At 36.1% G+C, this 18,257-nt stretch overlaps 1 protein-coding gene across 1 annotated transcript; it reads right to left on the bottom strand.

Moving 5' to 3' along the window:
* Positions 1-394: 394 nt before the first annotated feature.
* LOC102707377 lies at positions 395-17,243 on the bottom strand. The gene is made up of 25 exons (XM_006648565.3): positions 17,035-17,243; positions 16,806-16,938; positions 16,646-16,717; positions 15,672-15,773; positions 15,408-15,576; positions 15,191-15,289; positions 14,591-14,740; positions 13,510-13,549; positions 12,439-12,496; positions 11,320-11,408; positions 10,839-10,937; positions 10,652-10,767; positions 10,448-10,566; positions 6,568-6,638; positions 5,941-6,043; positions 5,459-5,598; positions 5,098-5,256; positions 4,913-5,016; positions 4,197-4,372; positions 3,256-3,445; positions 2,514-2,613; positions 1,622-1,790; positions 1,186-1,268; positions 1,028-1,104; positions 395-821 (listed from the first exon to the last, which is right to left on the bottom strand). Exons 1-25 carry the CDS (start codon positions 17,098-17,100, stop codon positions 650-652), a joined length of 2,856 nt encoding a protein of 951 aa, XP_006648628.1. The 5' UTR covers positions 17,101-17,243; the 3' UTR covers positions 395-649.
* Positions 17,244-18,257: the final 1,014 nt, after the last annotated feature.

The following is an 18,257-nucleotide window of genomic DNA, read 5'->3' as shown; positions in this document are numbered from 1 at the left end:
TGAGTCTTGAAGTATCTTCGGTCATGGAAGAACAAGTTTGCACAGAAAAGGAAGTTGTCAAAAAAATGGCATGCATCATGCATGGCAATTTACTTGGATCAACATATAAAATATTAATAAATCCAATAGTAACAAAACAAATGATAATTACACAAGTTTTTTAATAAGGAGAATTATTAAATATATGCAAAAATTAACAGCGTCATTTATAAAAATTGGAAAGGAGTATTTAGTTCCCTGCATGCTAAACTAGATTCCCACATATATCACCAATAGGTACGGGATTAGCCACGATAGTTCCCCTTCCCTGCTGTTCCTAGCATCAGTATCCACCAAGAGCTAAGTTTGGCTGAGTTAACTGTTGTCTGGTTGAACAAGTGTAACAATGCAGCACTACACAAGTCTGCTCAAGGCATGGCAACTTGAAACCTTGTATTGTATCAATCTCGGAAACAAAATTTCAGTGCAATTTCTCTAAACAGGGCATTGATTCGTATTAGTCGTTTATGCCCTCGTCATTTCCCCTGTTTGTGAATCTAGGAATTACAATGTGTGCTCCAGCAGCACCTATCCCCCCAAGCCATGTGTGCATATTCACAATAATCACGCCCTCGGTATTAGCATACAACCACACTGAAAATTAGCTGGTTTAGTTGATCTTGGGCTTTGGCCTCCTTGGTCGTAGAAGAAACCATAGCAGCAGAAAAACAGCCAGGAAAGCAGGGATCGTTGTCAAGTCTAGCTGAACATCAAGTTTTCTTTCACGAGTGCATTGCACAGGGTGTAGACTCGAAATGGTTGAGTTAACAGCGTGTGCAAATCTGAAAAGAGAAACGACATGAAAATCCATAATATCAGCAAACAACTAATCAGGCTTATATTGTAGCTGCGGATATTGACCCATAATAAAAAGAAGAAAATTCATAATATAATCCTTCGATATAATTTGACAATTCAAAAAGTTTATCAAGATCAAAAGGTTGGATTATGGAAAAAAAATCATGTATGCAGCACAAGGATCACTCACCCATGAGAAGCATCCTCAAGCAACGAAGTAAGCTTTACAGCATCACCATATCGTAATCCTTTGGACATAGCAGAAACCTAAATACAAACGAAACATAAGTGCCACAATGTTTTCATGTAAAACAAATGGATAAAAAGGCACATCAAGAAGCAACTTACCCTTCTCCACAAGCTAACAACAGAATTATACTTTTCAACCAGCACTCTCTCCTGAGCCTTGAAAAGTTTAAAGCCTCGTTCAGCTAAATATTATTAAGGCCCTTCAAGAGAAGTTGAGAGCAAACGATACATATGAAGTAGCAGGTTTGTGACTTCCCTCTGATTAAAGGGAAAACCCTAGTTCAGACAGAACACAACATAGTAAAAGTTGGACTATTGACGTAGGGGTTGTTTTTATTATCTTTACTACAAAGAAATTAGCTAATGTTACATAGTAAAAGTTTCAGAATGTACATGCATTTAATCCTGCTCCTTTTGTGTTGGGCATACATGGAGACATGAGACATACACAAAATTGACCCATCTCTGTTATGTTTCTTTAAAAAACACTATACTTTCCAGAACTTAAATAAGAACTGTAAAATCATTAGGATACTAGTCCTCTCTGTAATCAACCGTTGAACTGCTGAATTGACAATTCGTATAGATTCCTCCACAGCAGTAACGATGTAGTTACGAGCAATAGCATCTCGTTGAAACTCTGAAATTTGCCAGCCTTCAGAAGTAATAGATAAGGGATTACAACCCACAGACCAAGTCCAGTCCTAGAATTATTGCAAAACAGAAAAGGTAATGAGTAGCAGGCTAAACTATCACTCAATCTGTTTAAGACTTGTTTTCTGTACATCAGCACAATCTCCAAAATATAACTTTTATCACCAACTTTTATACAAACATGTTAAAAAAAGATGATAAAGCAGATTAAGTATACATTAATAGTCTTTCATATCTATTTGTCAAACGTATAGAATTTGACTGCACGCTTTCTATTGTGAAATTGCATTGACAGAAGGTTTATATAAGAGAAAACAAATGGAGAAATGCTAACAACAAAATTATGGAACATGCAAAAAAAATGAATCAACCACAGTTCAAGAGAAAATTATAGAGGAAATAAACATGATAACTGTAAAAATATAAGCATATGGAATAAAAGGCTGCATTTATGAAAATTAATTTTCAGTATTAGGAATCCACCATACAAAATAGGAATTTATACAGGATCCAGCAAGAGCACCATTGGATTCTACAAAGTGCATATTGCTTGGTAATTCTGGTGAACTATTGGCGCAAGCATGGAGCCATTACATGTCCATAGCCGGTCAAGTCTACATATCCAATAAGGTGGAGGTTCACTTAATGGTGCTCAACAGGAAAATGGAAAAAAAAGGTAAAATATTGGCAATTTATCAGGTTTCAAAGAAGAAACATATTCTGCCCACTAATTAACAAATAGGACAGATAATAGGTGTAGTTGTATGACAAACCTCTGATGCAGTTTCATGAGCTGGGCTATAAGCCAGATGTGAAGGAAGTAAACCAGATACATACTCTGCAGTTGCAGCAATGGCAGCTTTTACTGGTCTCCTGCTTAAAAGTATATGTTTATTAATAATAGCATTAATGCAGTTCAATCAGACTCAAAATAAAAGAAAAAAGAGTGGTTTTTTAGGATGGAAATTAAGAATTGCCAAAACCCAAATATTAGCATGCCCACATTCTGTAGCAAGTTGCTTGTGTACAATTTTGTGATCACACTGGTGGACTGGTGCCATGGTGTTGATGTCAAAAATTGACTCATGACAAGGAACCAAACAGTGTTCTAACTGTTTTCCTTTTCAGGTTTGGAATGTCAGTTAGCGCCAATCTAGCTGCCATTCTTAACTTGCACTCATTAAACTATGTAGCCTACGTCTGACCACTCAACAGTGCTTAAGTCAGGTTATCACAACTATGAGGATTTCACATGTGCACGAAATGAATTAACCCTAAATGTGGTCACCATGTGAGTTGAACATTTCAGACATGTCAGATTCTGGTCCATTCTCAAATTAATGAAGATAAATTTTCAAAACATTATTATATTTCAATTGAAAGCAAACCTGTGTTCAAGCCTAATATTTCTTTTTGAAAAAAAAATGGTTACAACTTGGTACATGAAAGACAAGATGTATTATAGATTGCAAAAGGTAACCAACTAGCAAGCCATATATGATATGCCAATTGTACCTCAAATCCCATAAGATTGACCTCCCATTGCACTGCAAGTGACTTTCCCAAGAATCGACATCTGATTGAACTACCACAACCATATTTGAAAGAGATTTGGCTTGATAATGTTTGTCCAATAATAAGGGTTCACTATGTATGAACCAGAATATTGGGATCTCCAATGTTGACCTGTGATTCGAGTGCTCTCCTGCATATAGAAGAGAAATCTAAGCTTACAAACATGCCCCATATCTCTGATAAGAAATATCAGAGATGATACTACCTTTGTTATCAAATGCAGGTTAACCTTTTAATATTCACCATTACTGTTAAAGAGAACATGTAATGTATATCGTCAAATGGAAATGGCGTTCATAACATACCATCAATTTCATCCCATTATATTCTTAATATTTTTGGACTACAAAGTAGCTATCAAAATTCAAAGGTTTGTCATCGCACTTTGCAGGCCTACCAATATCAACAATAGAAAATAAAACAGAATACAGGTAACATCGCAACTATAGGTTAAACAGCTCAGTCATGAACTTTCCCACTGGAATTTTAGCCTCAATCATATCATTCAACCCTCCCATGAATTAGGCCAAACCTTACATTGGATTTTTGCTTGTACAATGTTGAGTATACTAAAATCATGATTTTATTGGAAATTTTATAGCATAGAAACATGACATTGGATTCGAACTACATATGATTTAGCATCTTATACTATGCAAAATGTATACGTGACATTGACACCTCAAGACATTATTTCTGCAAGCTTCCTAGGCAAAAAGTGAGGAACTCCATGCAACTTAAGGAATGCTCACCCACATGAGTGGCCAACAAAGCATCAAATAAGCTATAAAAAACTTCCTCTTGTTGACATCCAAATAACATTCATCAGCGCACACAGGTGTCTGTTCCTATATCATGAAAACTAAGAATTTTGCACATACCTTTCAATGAATTGTGCTCGCTTAGCCTCTGTAGCTGATGTTGGAGAATGGCAGAATCAAGATAAGTATGGACTGTTGACTTATAGGTACCATTAACCAACAGAAGTGGGACTGCAGCTGCACGACGTGCCATTGCGAATGCCATCATCAACGCAGGATCCTCTGATAACGACAACCTATTTATCAACAATCATGACTAACAAATTAGACTGGAAAAAATAATCACATACTTCCTCCTATCCTAAATATAAGTCGTTTTAGACTTCTCAACTCTTTACTAAATACAAGTTGTTTAGGACTTCTAGTCAACTTTTTAACTATTCTTCCTTGTTTGCCATTGGTAAAAGAATGGTCTCATACAAATAAAACAATTCTGATAAAAAAAATAAAACGATTCATCTTTCCTGCTGCAATATATTTAGATAATGGAAGCTTTTCGCGATGCAATATAAATGAAGGGCAACAAACTCATTTTAACTGTTCTGTTAATTCTTGTGCCCAAGCCTAAAATGACCTATATTTGGGATCAGGCGGAGTATTTAGTTACAAGAGTATGCATGTGACTAGCAAGTGGTGCCAATTGAAAAAAACAAGTTAGGTGCAGATGGCTTTCACATATACGAGTAATTTCCATTATGAATATTATTAAACCCCCAATGTAAGTCTATTGCTCTATAAGACTACAAACCAAAATTTACAAAATGAAGGTTACATACATGTGTTGACTGAACATTGGCTTCTGGAATTGCAGTAACATGGAACTAAGGCCATCCGTGACTGATTTTACATTAACAGGCAACTGCTTTATGTTCCTTACTTTCTGCATATGGGAAAAACTGTGTGGAGATAACTTGTATTGAATGAGAATATAGACAACAGAAAATTTACATTGTAAACTTACCTCTTGAGTCACAAAGTACAACTGAAACGACAACTTATCATAGTAATGGTGAGCTCTATGGGAAACAGAAGGAGCAATTACATGCCTCATTGAGTCCCATAACATGGAACCAAGGTGTGCAAGGAATGAATCACGAGCTACCGTGTAGCTATGATGTTCCTGGCATAAGTGATTAGACTTTGTCATTAGAAGTATGATTCATGAAATTCTGTTAACAATTAAATATTAGATTTCAGCAATCATATACACAATTCCACGGTGAATATGTTTTTACCTGTCCTGCTTTTTAGAGAAAATGTTTTGCTATAGAAACTAATTATATTTTTTGGCTGTGTAGTAGCAGTAGCTAGACAAAGCTAACCTCTGAAGTATCTTTAAATAAGTTCCACTTTTCCATCCTGTTCAATGCATCAAGAGCTTTCTTCTTATTAATATCATCTGAATCTCCAGTATTGTAGCCCTCCAGTTCACTTTTTAGATCATGCATTCTCTCATCAAGTTCTACGTTTAAAGAAAAATGAAGGCTCTATTTCAAGGTAAAGTCTTTCAGACAAAGCAAGCAAATCTCATGAACAGTACAAGGCTGCCAAGCAGCTACCATAAACTGGAGATCTCAGCAAACAAAGAACACTGATTAGCTATTGGCACAACTTATGAGAAAACATGGCCAAAGGACAAAATAATAAAAATAAAAAAGAAAGGTGTAATGATTACCATTAGCATATGGTACAAACAGTAGCTCAAGTGCATAAATCAGAAAAATATCAACAAGTAACAAGTCGACCACTATGTAGTTATGTAGAATAATTAAAAAATACCTAATTTATGGTCATTCAAAAGTACCTTTGCAAAGGGCAAGCTGTACCCTTCTTCCCACACAATGTTTGAAAGCAAAAAGTTCATATACATCAATCTCTGCCAATAGGATATCCACAGCATGGTAATTCTGAACCCCACCAAAAAATGGCATCACATAAACAAGTCAAGAGTTAGTTCAAGAGTGACAACAATATACAGAAAGAAAAGGAAAGCTACACAGCAGTGGGATGCCACTACTTTGTGGAATATCATGACAGTGATGTGCTAATTGTAATGACTTATGGGACCAATTGTATTCTGATTTGTCAACAGGTCTAGTCAAAAAGGTATTCAGAAGAATACAAAGCAAAATATCTCCAAGTTACCAAAATCTTTTTGCACCCTCTGTTCTCCAGAGTTCTGATCTTAAAGCTCTCACTCTACTATCAAAATTGAACTTTTACAAAGATCCTCCAAAACAAGCACTAGGGGTAAGAAAAGGCAAAGGAATTCGTATAAGCAACATAGTGCACCTTGAAAATCTACAGAGCCTAACGTGAAGATTACAAAAATAAGGAGCATCATTTGGCCTATGAGATTGAGTAGTAAAGGATAATATATAAACAGATAGTATAATGATATCCAGCGCATTGCAAGGGAAATCCAGCATACCTCACCAAAAGATGAGAATCTCTCTCTGATTGTATCTTGTAATTTCTCTTCTGCTGCTTCTTCCGTAACTTCTGCATAAGAATAACTATAATAAACTTAGTGCGCAAAGGAAATCTCAGTACAGAGCAAATACATTGTACACATGTTCAAGTGTAAGAGAAACAAACTTTCAAATTGCAACACTTGCCAACCCTGCTACCCTTCCATCAGAAATGAGCCTACATACACGTCCCATAGAAAGCTAGCAACATGCTTAGACAGATGCTTTCACCAAAGAAGCTAATGTGAACTTGAAGTATTTGGACTGTCAAGCATTATAAATTATTACACATTTGATTATAGATGGAATATGGAACTAACCCTGCTGTCACATAATTCACCACTAACCGCCCACCAAATTGACTATGGTGTCACACTCACCCCCAAAGTCTAACCATACAAACATAAGTGATGGGAAAAATACACACTAGCTCCTCGTATGCCAACATCCAAATTCAATCCTCATCTAGGATATGCCCATGCACATAAAGCATGTCCCCTGGGCTTTTTTAAGTCCATGCTTCTCCAAAAGGGTCAACACAAAGTTATGTTTAGACCCTCAAGTATCATATGGAACTCCAATCATGGATCTTGTCACCGTTGACTTACATATTGAAATTTGACCAGTTGCTGTTTCAGTGTTATATAAGTAATCATGTGAGCATGCAGAAAATTATTGAAAGGAAAAACAGATGATTTGCCAGTCCAGAGACCAGGTACTGCTTTAAAGAGTTGACACTTATCAGATTTCACTTAATCTTTGTCATTCCTAAGGCAAAAGTACTTGCGTTTTGTCACTGTAATTGTAAGGTGGATTGTTTCTTTTTATTTTGCACAACAGAAATGTACATGAAAACGCAATCTAGCCTCCACTGCCCACTCAGGTCAAGCCGCTACCATGCTAGGAACCAAGTTCTTTATCACCTTTGAGCAGATCACAAAAACTACAGAAGGCAACAAGTATAAGCATGAGTTATATGTTAGTTGTCTTAATAGCTACTACTAAGCTCCTCAAGTTGAGTAAAAATCAATTGCAGCAGGTACTGTATGACGCTCATATTGCCCACTCATGCCCAATCACGTATTGAATGGCTATCTACCGCAAGAACCTCACCCTCTACAGGAAAGTCCTCTCTGGTAATCTTGACACTGCCTTTTCATCCTCACTTGGGAGTTGGGGCATTTGTCCTAAGCAAGGAATCCAGGTGACCCCTTCCTTTCCTTGTCAAGCTCCAAAATGGTAAACAGAGCTGAGTTGGAGGCATAAAGAGTAAGATAGTGAAAGAGGCAGTAGCAAGTGGCAGAGTGGAGCAGTGCAAACAATATGGAAGCCAGATTTACGAAAGGAGCGGCAATGATGTAGGAAAGAGGCGAATTAATCTTTTTCACATGCAATGTTTGGTATAGGAAAAACATATGATGGCAGGATAATAATGTACGACCTAATTTTGCCTAACAAGTGGCTAAATATGAATTTAGTGATGGCAGATCTCAGAATACTACATCTTAGAGGCAAATCCTTTTTTTCCCTTAATGCTTTTGCACTACAAGTCTAAAGTTTCCATGTTACTCCCTCGGTTGAGTCCGTTCCAAAATATAAGCATTTCTGTGCGAGTTCCAAAATCTACCTAGATGAAGGGATGTCCAGATATATTTTTGAACTCACGTAGAAATGTCTATATTTTGGAATAGAGGGAGTATCCAACCACACATTTCAGATAGCTGGTCAAAATCAAAGAAAGAAGTATTACAGAATGAACGGAGAACTACTCTACACCTTAGATTCACTCTATATGACTAATATGACTCCAACCACAGCAGCATAATTTAGGTCATATGTCGGCAAGGAAAATAGCGATACCCAAAATATTATAGAAAAAACATGAATCAAGAAATTGTTGCTATGTATAAATTACATATACAAATACAATAGGCTCAGTTTGTGGTTGTTAAGCTGTGCTCCACTGTGATTATTCTTACAATTATTGAGGAAATAAAAATTTAGAACCATTATAGTTTGTTTCAGTGATCAAACGAAGGTTAGAAAATTTGCTATACAACAGTTATACATCTCCATTTGTTCCATATTTTCAGAAAGTAATAATATTGTCTTTTGCAACATACTCCCTCCATCCCAAAATATAAGCATTTCTAGCATTTGAATCTTGTCCCAAAATATAAGCATTTCCAGCACTATTGACAGTATTACTTGTCCCATCAATCGCTTCTCATTCAAAATTCTTCCTATTTTATCCCCACCTACCCTCCCACTCTCATTCATTCCTCGTTTATTAAAGGGCACCATAGTCTTTTCTTTCTAACTTTAATCCCTGCTAAACAACCTGAAAATGCATATATTTTGGGATGGAGGTAGTAGATCAAAAGAAAAACAATCTGCCAACAACATAACTTCTAAAAGTAGTGCCACCAAATGAGAACATAAAATTCACTGTAATGCCAAACTGAACCTATTTGGTGTCCAGGGCATTGTTTAACTTAAACAGCATTTGCCCTCATTCCCCATGCTCCAGCAATCATCTGCCCTCCCACCATCCCATGCTGTGAATATGCATTGCTCAAACCATAAATCTTAAATCATATTTATTCATTTACAGTGATGGTTGAGGAACCTGACAGGGTATGTTCAACTTTTTCTTTTCTGCTGCGACTTTTGATGGACAAATCCCTTTTGCGAAAGGATTCCACTGGTAGGGTATACTGAAGTTTTTATGAACAAAACAAGATCTGCGATGGATTACAATGATTTTCATCATTTACCATCTTAGTATAAGTATTTTAAGTTGTAATGAAATAGTTCTATAATGATAAATAATACAGGACTTGCTCATGTCAACTAGGGACTGAATCCTTGTGATTATTATCAGAGCAACAGTGCAAACAACATGACCGGGATGGTCTATGTAGTTCAAATATCTATTCTGCCACATAGTGGATAGGTTGGTTTTTTTTTTTTGTCTTGCCCTTGACTTATATTAAAAATCAGGATGATAATATTTCAAATAAAACTATCAAAATTTGAAACAACATAACGATATCAAGACAGCTTATGTTATTTCAGTTTATGATAAACACAAGATTGAATGGACCCATTTAATACGATTATCATATTTCATTGATTCATGGCAACATTAACAATTAAGAACTATGAAGCAACAAAATATTACATTAATAATAAAGAAAAACTATTTCAAGTTTGTTGAATCAATAATTTATGATGTTTGGAACAAGTAGAGCGAGAATGTCTTAGTATAATATAATTGAATGAATAACCAGTATAGAATTTCTTTTTGCAAGGAATCAACAGAGAGTTTAGATTAATGTAAATGATCTTGGGTATAACGAGTCAATATAATAACACGACTACCATGTTAGGGTTAGCATCATTAATCCATTGACACAGCACAGGACCCATTAAAACTGGTAACTTGGTATAATACTAAATTCTACCATTTTGTTCTAGGAATTGGCATTGAAGTGCATATGGAATGAGTACTAAATTTGAAGGGCAAAATTTCCAACATTTGGTTAACAAAGAAAATTATAAATATATGGAAGACTGATGTGCCTAACGCTACTACAAAAAACCAACACCAAAATCCATCTGAATAAATTATTTTTTACCTGGGCTATGCTAAAACTTCTTATGAAAATTAGTTTCGTGCAAGCTGCTAAGGAGAATTAATGAGGAATGTCTTTTAACAATAGATATACTGGCACAACACGGTAGACACCGTATTTCATCATCATCCAAATGTAGAACACAGAGGTAGTAACTGAATTGGAATAGGTAGAAAAGGCCTGATGAGAAAAATAAAGTGACCTGCAACAGCCCCAACAGTCTTTGCAACATTGGGTAGACTAAGTTCAGTACGAACACCATCCCCACCAACAGCAGGGCCCCAGGAAAATGGCCCTGCACTCAGATCAATGAAAGTAAACCTGAAAAATAAAGTTCTAATTAGAAGAACAGGAACCGGTCTAACTCTAAGATTTTAACTATCAGTTAAACAAAACAACAGCAGACCTGTCTCTGCCAATCCACGTATCTGTAAGGCATTCAGCGTGAAGGCCTTTCAAATCACTGGACTTGAGTGCACTCTCCAATATATCATGCAACTCATCCTTTTTGCCATGTAATATCTACAAAAATATGCAATGTTAGACACACATATATAAAGATATACAATTTTCTACCAACATAAGTGTGACACCTGCACAGCTTTGTCATAAACAATATCATCTTTGCTCTTTCTGTCCTTCAACGGCTCAAAATTGTTTAAGGCTTCCTTGCACTTCTTTGACCAATCCCCCTGTTAAATAATTTGAATAAAAGCATTCATTGGTCATAACTCATAAGAATATCTTGATTAATGTTCACATTCAAAAGTATCATGCATTCTAATCAATTTCAATTTTCAATTGGCATACAGTGTCGCTTATCAAGTGTCAAGAAAACTAAAGTATTAACAAGAAGGATTTGTAAAAATTCCTAATTTTAAGCAGTTCACTTCAATGTCAAAATTGGTGCTATTCCATACTATACTAGTACCAAATAAATATTTTCATTTAAACACAAAATTGTCAAGTGCAACCTCTAAAACAAGGCAACTTATATAAACCAGTTGCGGTATATAACAATTTTCACGTACAAATAAGTTTATAAAGAATACTTAAATGCAACATTGAAAATACCATATCCATATTGTCCGTTGTTGTCCACGAAAACGATGATAGAGGATGACTCTCGTATAAGGGTCTTCTGTTCACTCCCTTTTCAATATCTGATTCATACAGAGATGGAGATAAGTACAAAAAGGAAATGAACTAAATGAGATACTGCATGTTGCAGTTAAATATACCAACTGGGCATACAGCTACAGTGAGAGAAAAAAACTGAATTAAAACAGTGTTCTTGTTACATGTTGTGACAACAAAAGAATCAACGATTACTTAATCCAACTTCAAGTCAAAGGACATAAGCTCAAAACCGAAACAAAGGGGGCTACATATACATCTATCGCAATTCAGCTATTTGGATCACAAACAAATCTCTTCCCTGATCCAACTCTGCTAATCCCAATGGCTGCTGTTTGGGTGTTTTTCTTTGAGAATTGATGATATCAAGCTTTAAGATAGCACATAATTCACCAAAACCTATCTGTTCCCAGAGCTGCTCTCATTTGCATATTGCTACTATTGCCAACGTCAGTCACTTTAGCTGCTCTGGCATACACCCACAAAAAGACCTCACCCACTGCCCCCCTGCTATTGAATATACGGTTGATTGCCTATAATGTAAAACTATGCAAATATAAGAACTCCAATGGTACACTTTAAATTCCATAGTTATATCACATTTATTTTATTTCAACAGAAAATTTATCTTTATTATGCGTCCCTGTTCATCCAAACAGTTGAATTGCTCACTTCTAATAGTAATTTGGGACATTCAGGCCAAGTCCTGGAACCAAGCAACGTCCAAGATAAGTTATTATATGGGCCTATAGTGACATACAGCAAAGAGTGTAAACTTTCCTAAATAAACAACAAACCAAAAAAATTGCAAAGAATAACCAATACTACCAGTTAACCCCATTTGTCCAAAATTTTCATGATTTATCAAATATTTATGGGGATACACAGGCAATCCTTGATTTTTAAGTACTAATTTTTCAGTTTAACAAATACATCCACAAACTCCATATGATGCAAAATCTGTGGATGAACTAAGTAGTTTATCTCCCTATATATTTCCATCTTAACCACAATAGAAATTAAGAAAAAAATATATTCATAGGAAAGACTAATTACCAAGATAAAGTTTCTTGTCACTTTTAGATTGTAGAATCCGAGCTTGAAGGGTCTTATTCTGAAAAAGGAAAAAAAAACTAGCATTTCATTGTCCACAAAGGTACAGCTTTTTTCAACAAATAAATCCAATGCTAATAAGGAAACATAAAGAAAAGTAAACATAAATCTGCAAAGCATATCCATTCAGAAGAACAGAATAGTGTCGTTAGAGATGCATAATCAGACAACATGCAGATAAGAAAATTTCGAAAAATCAACAGGCCCAGGCAAAAGCCAGGACTAAGAGCAACAAAAGAATGTCAATGCTTCAGCTCTAGCATTGCCACCATGGCAGGAAACCCTATTGCAGAAACATGTGCAATTCATGAATAACATGGATTCTTTTTGTAGGCCAGAGATGAAAGAACATTAGGTCCAGCTTTCACATAGAGTACAAAAGGCTGGGTACCACTGTACCAGCTTACAAGATCAGAAAAGATGCTTCATATCAGCTTACAGCCTTACGATAACACCATCAGACACTAAAACAACATGACAACTCTAGTAACAACCACACTACTACTAAAATCAGTCATAACAGACTTCACCAGAATACAGATCTTGTATTCTTCAATTCCTATAAAGTAGCTTACATATCATTCAAACATTAGTTTCTTCTACCTACCGTACTCTATTTGAAACTATCAGATAATAATGAAATAAATTAACACTTTCTGCAAAAAAAAAAGGGCGGAATTCTGCTTAACATCCCATTGAACTTTGTACATCTAACAACTGTCTAAATTATTAAGACCTGATAAGCTGGTGTACTCATGTAAAGTTCCAAATGGAAAGAGCAGAAAGGAAGATAGGAAATATAAATTAGTATCACAGTTATAAAATGAACATAACTCCTGAAAATATACAGGTGTAAATAAAAAAATCACGACACCCTCTTGTTATCAGCATGTCCAGCAGCTCCAAACCAAAGAAATATTATGTACCACAACAGGAGGTACAATAAAGATATCTATGCCACCAAGAAGAAGTGATATTCTTAAAGATATGGCAGAACAAAACATGCCAGCTTACCTCCCTGAGCAAGTTGATCTCAGACTCAGAGAAGCCTTTCCTATGAAAACATATGAAAAAATAAGATGAAAAAATTAATATAGAAAAAGTTAGGTGATTTCTTTGCAATTACACTTAAATGATCAAACAGCACACGAGAAAATGCATGAAACAATCCAGAACCCAATGTGTAAAGTAGTGGTTATTTATACAGCTCTGATTTTTCTCATCTTAGCAACAGAAACTGTATTGAACAAATAAAGAATAATTAACTCAGCTCATGAACAACAAAGTGATTACTTAGAACATAAAAACAAGTGGTTAAAATCACTTCCACCATTTAAACAATCTAGAGTTGCAACGTATACAGAATAATTCCACATGTGCCTATTATGCTACCGCATTACTTTATTTTGATGCACCCATTTCAGATGAAAGCTATTAGAGAAGTACTTAATAACTTCTGCCGTCCCCAAATAAGCAATGTCCAGTGCAAAGTATGAAAGGTCCTATTGATTATTATTTTTTATAGTAATGTATTAGTAGAAAACTAGAATTTATGAAAGATCTATAGGATATACATATAGAACACTAGGGAGATCCTTCTGGCATTCATGATGCCATTGTTGAGAATTTCACGTGTAATAGAAGCCAAGGATCTTTTGATGTGATGCATTCCATAACATCACTTATCGAGACTAACAGTATTACAGTACAATTATTCCTCCTAAAAGAAATAAAACTGCACAATTGTTCATAAGATTAGTTGCAGAACTCCATTTTTGGGTAAACTTATGTCAATTACTCCAAGCATTAATCCACCTCAGCATCAAGCAGAGCCTTAGTCAATATTATAGTGATGTAAAAGATTTAACATTAACAATGGGTTAATTATGACTAGCTTATGCAATGGTTCTATTTAATTACTTTCCCGCTTGGCACTGCTTTTTACTATCAAAAGCTACCGTTAATGGCACATAATGCTTTTGTTACATCATGATCCTGCCATGCAAAATATAATAATTGTATATTTTTCTAACTCCTGTTCCATTAACTATATGCATATATAATATTGTACTATTAATAGTGTCCACGAACTTACCGATAACCATACTGAGTACTCTTGTCAATAGGTTTGGGATTAAGTATGAAGATATTGTATGCCTCTTGTATTTGAAGGTGATCAACAAGTGTTGAAAATAAATGTTCCATTTGACCACTGTCCACCTGCCAAAGTGCTTCTGCTCCTTCTCTGTACAACATAATCAAAAAATGGATCTTTTAACAACAGTAGACAGTGATGAGAAACATAAGTTAGCATCATAGAAGTAACAAGTGCCACCACAAAGGGGCCTCCTAGTAGCTGTTCGCAGTTAGCTAGCTGATTTATTACAAAATCCAAACATAATTACAAATGATTACAAGCATGGTAACGAGTTCCTCTTGTACAAATTTCCACAGGTAATAAACATGCAGTAATTTGTGAATATTAAAAACAAAACCATTTATTCTTTTTGTAAGACATTACCTTTCATTGCCAAGTAATAGGAAGAGAGTCATATCATTTCTGGACTAGGGTACATTTTGTGCTATACTTGCACTTAGCTTTTTTTTATGTGTTGAAGCAATTGCGCAGTTTAATCGAACTGCTGAGTGCGCATAATTGAAAGCTTGAAACAATAGCATCTCAAGAGCATCTGACCTTGAATCCGCGATATCTTCTCTACGGGATAAAACTTTTATGGCATGTTGAAAAACAGACATGACATCTTCGCCCATGTGTACTGCATGTACGGAAAAACTGCACCACACAGAAAGGGAGGTAAATTATTGTGGAAGCATAATGTGGCCTAATTAACAGAATAGATGAAAACACTGGGCCAATTCAGAACAACTACCAGAAAAGTAAAGGAACATACTTGTGATTTATGTGGCTGATTAAAGGAAGATCATATTGCTTTAGTTTCTTAACACTAGTCTTGTAGAAAGGAGTAAGAACTTCGCCAACTGGGGGTAATCTTGTTTGCTCAAATATATGATCCATTTTTGTAAACCAACGTTCCAGTTCTTCAGGTCCCAATTTAAATTCTAAATAACATAAAGATACAGTTAACACTTGGTACGAACAAAGTAAGAAACAGAAAGTGAAGAAAGTATTGCATGTGGATAGTTTGCTGACTTACCATGGCCTCCTTTTCCATCAAATCCTATAAAGATGAAATTCACAGGTATAGAAAGATATATAGAATCAACCTCTGTGAGGCTCATATAATTGGCAATATTACCTGAGAACAACAAATGAAGGAAAAATGGACAGATTTAGTAGTGAAGAGAACTTATCTTACTTCATAGATGAGCACAGCATAAAAACATCCAACACTATGCACATTTCACATGCAACTAATTGTATCAGACACATACATAAGTCATCGTCTCTTGACTAGAATCACCTATCCATGAACAAACTAAACTAGTCATGCAAAATGCAGGCCTTACCAGTTACCACAAAGTAATGCTTGCACAAAGGGCATATTGTCCCCTCTAAGATAAAATTTTCTGGAAGATATCAACATGATTTGTTTGCAGATATTGAAGTTGCAGTGTAATACATTCCTGCTCAATAGTTATTGGATACATCACAATCAAAAAAATTTCAGCTTCTAAGATAGTTCTTAGTTGTTGTATTATATGACCATTTAGGAACAGCAAACAACTATCTCACCACTCTTGAGTCTTAACCCTCTGTCAGTAATTCCAGCTATACTTACTAAAGAACTCAAGGTTAACCCTAGCACCCTCATGACTAAAATGAAAGAGTTACTGGAAATAATCACAAGGTATGAGCCTCAACCAAACCTAGCACCATCATGGCTAAGTCAGCAAGTACTAGAAAGCAATGATACTGTAGTTTAACATAATTATGCCAGAATCTTGAAGAAAAACAATTATGAGAGGGTTGTGAGCAAAAATGTATGAGCCTCAACCAACAGTTTTACACTGTCATGCAACTTCAGCATCAGCCAAAAGAAAATTTATCACTGCAGCAGCAAGTGAAGGGCCTCCCGACACCAATTTCAGGGAAGAATTCGGATTTGGTCTGCTTGCAATACGATCTGAAACCTAATAAAATTAACGAGCCACACAAAAAAAAAACTACCAGCTCTAGTGAAGTTGAGCAGTGCCTTCTTGCTTGAGTCCCGCGATGCCGAGCCCTCCAAGTCATCGAATTCTACCAAAATTACATAACCTGTCAGCATACCACCAACCAAAAGAATGCAAGATGCAAAGGGGAACCAAGAAAGTATGCGGAATCGAACCCGTGCGGATGACGGACTCCGACCAGAACTTGCTCTCGGACTTGAGGTTGAAGAGCGAGAACACCGAGGCGGCGCCGCCGATCTTGCGCGTCCGCGTCCCCGGCGTGGACTCGGCCGCCTCCGGGGAAGACACCTGCAGCGGGAGCGTCAAGCGAAACGGGCGAAACCATCGAGAGGCCGAACGGACCAGATCCAACCGGAGATCGGAGTTTGGGCGAGATCAGCTCACCAGGGAGAGAAGCAGCAGGGCGAGCGGGAAGACGAGCGGGGCCGTGAGCCGCCGCGAGGCGCTCATCCCGCCGACCGGAGTGCCGCAGAAGCGCGGCGGCGGAGGCGGAGGTCGGCGGTCGGAGAGGGGGGGGGGATCGAGCTTTGAGGCGACCGCACAAGCCGCGGGGTTTTGGAGATTTGGAGGTAGCTACTGGGGCATGTTCATCGCCTCTTGGACATATCACTTCTTCACTATAGGGGCATGTTCCATTTTGTGTCAACTCACGCGCACCAAACGTTTTGCATTACCGAATTTTTTGGTTTAGCCCACAGATAAAAGGTTTATTTATAAAACTCACTAATTCTAAAATATGACACAGTATTACTCATTTACAATAATAATTACTCACTCTATTTCAAAATATAAGTCACATTTTCCTGTTAGGACAAAAAGTTGATAAAATATTAATTTTTATACATCACTTATGCGACATGAGAAAGTACTTACTATCTAATAATATCAATTTTATGTCATAATAATTATATTCTAATAGAGCAATTGTTGATTAAACTCTTATTGAAAAAACAAAATATGACATGTATTTTAAAATGAAGGTGTCTTGGTTAGAAACTTAGACAAAGTTTGTTACATTATTGCTCACTAGCAATAACTATAGTTTCTTAGGACACTTCTAAATCTTAACACGTAAACATATCATATCATCCACTGCAATTTACTAGTGGTAGAGCTTAATATGCAAATATGGTAAATCACCAACTGCTACATTATTTCCACAATATTTTAATATATATTTATTTATTTGTTAGGTTTCCGGTTAGTTCGGCCCACGTGTCGGCAAGTCTAGCCTGTCCAGCCATTTTGTCCAGGCATTTTGATGTAGAAAAAAAAATTAATCTTTTTATGGTTTTTAAGCTATAAAATTTAAGGAAAAGGTAAAAAAACAAAGAGTGCTTGAAATTTTATAGTTTTTTAAGATAAAAAAATAAAAGCTAAATAGAGTTCTGAAAAGACTCATGGATCTAAGCCCATTACACCCCTAGTGTGGTGGCTCGTTTTATGCTCGAAGAAATTTCGGAAGAAGCATTTTCCTTTTGTTTGCTTTTGTTTTTTTACCATGATTCTGAGAGGTATATACATGTCAAATTTTGGGTTGAAATTAAAGTATGGTCAGATATTTTCCAGGCATGATAAAAGTTTGGCACTTTGGCCAACATCCACAT

Source organism: Oryza brachyantha, chromosome 2 (assembly GCF_000231095.2).
Source record: "Oryza brachyantha chromosome 2, ObraRS2, whole genome shotgun sequence".
Taxonomy (NCBI): Eukaryota; Viridiplantae; Streptophyta; class Magnoliopsida; order Poales; family Poaceae; genus Oryza; species Oryza brachyantha.
The sequence above is the reverse complement of the archived record's forward strand: the minus strand, read 5'-3'. Positions and strand labels throughout refer to the sequence as shown.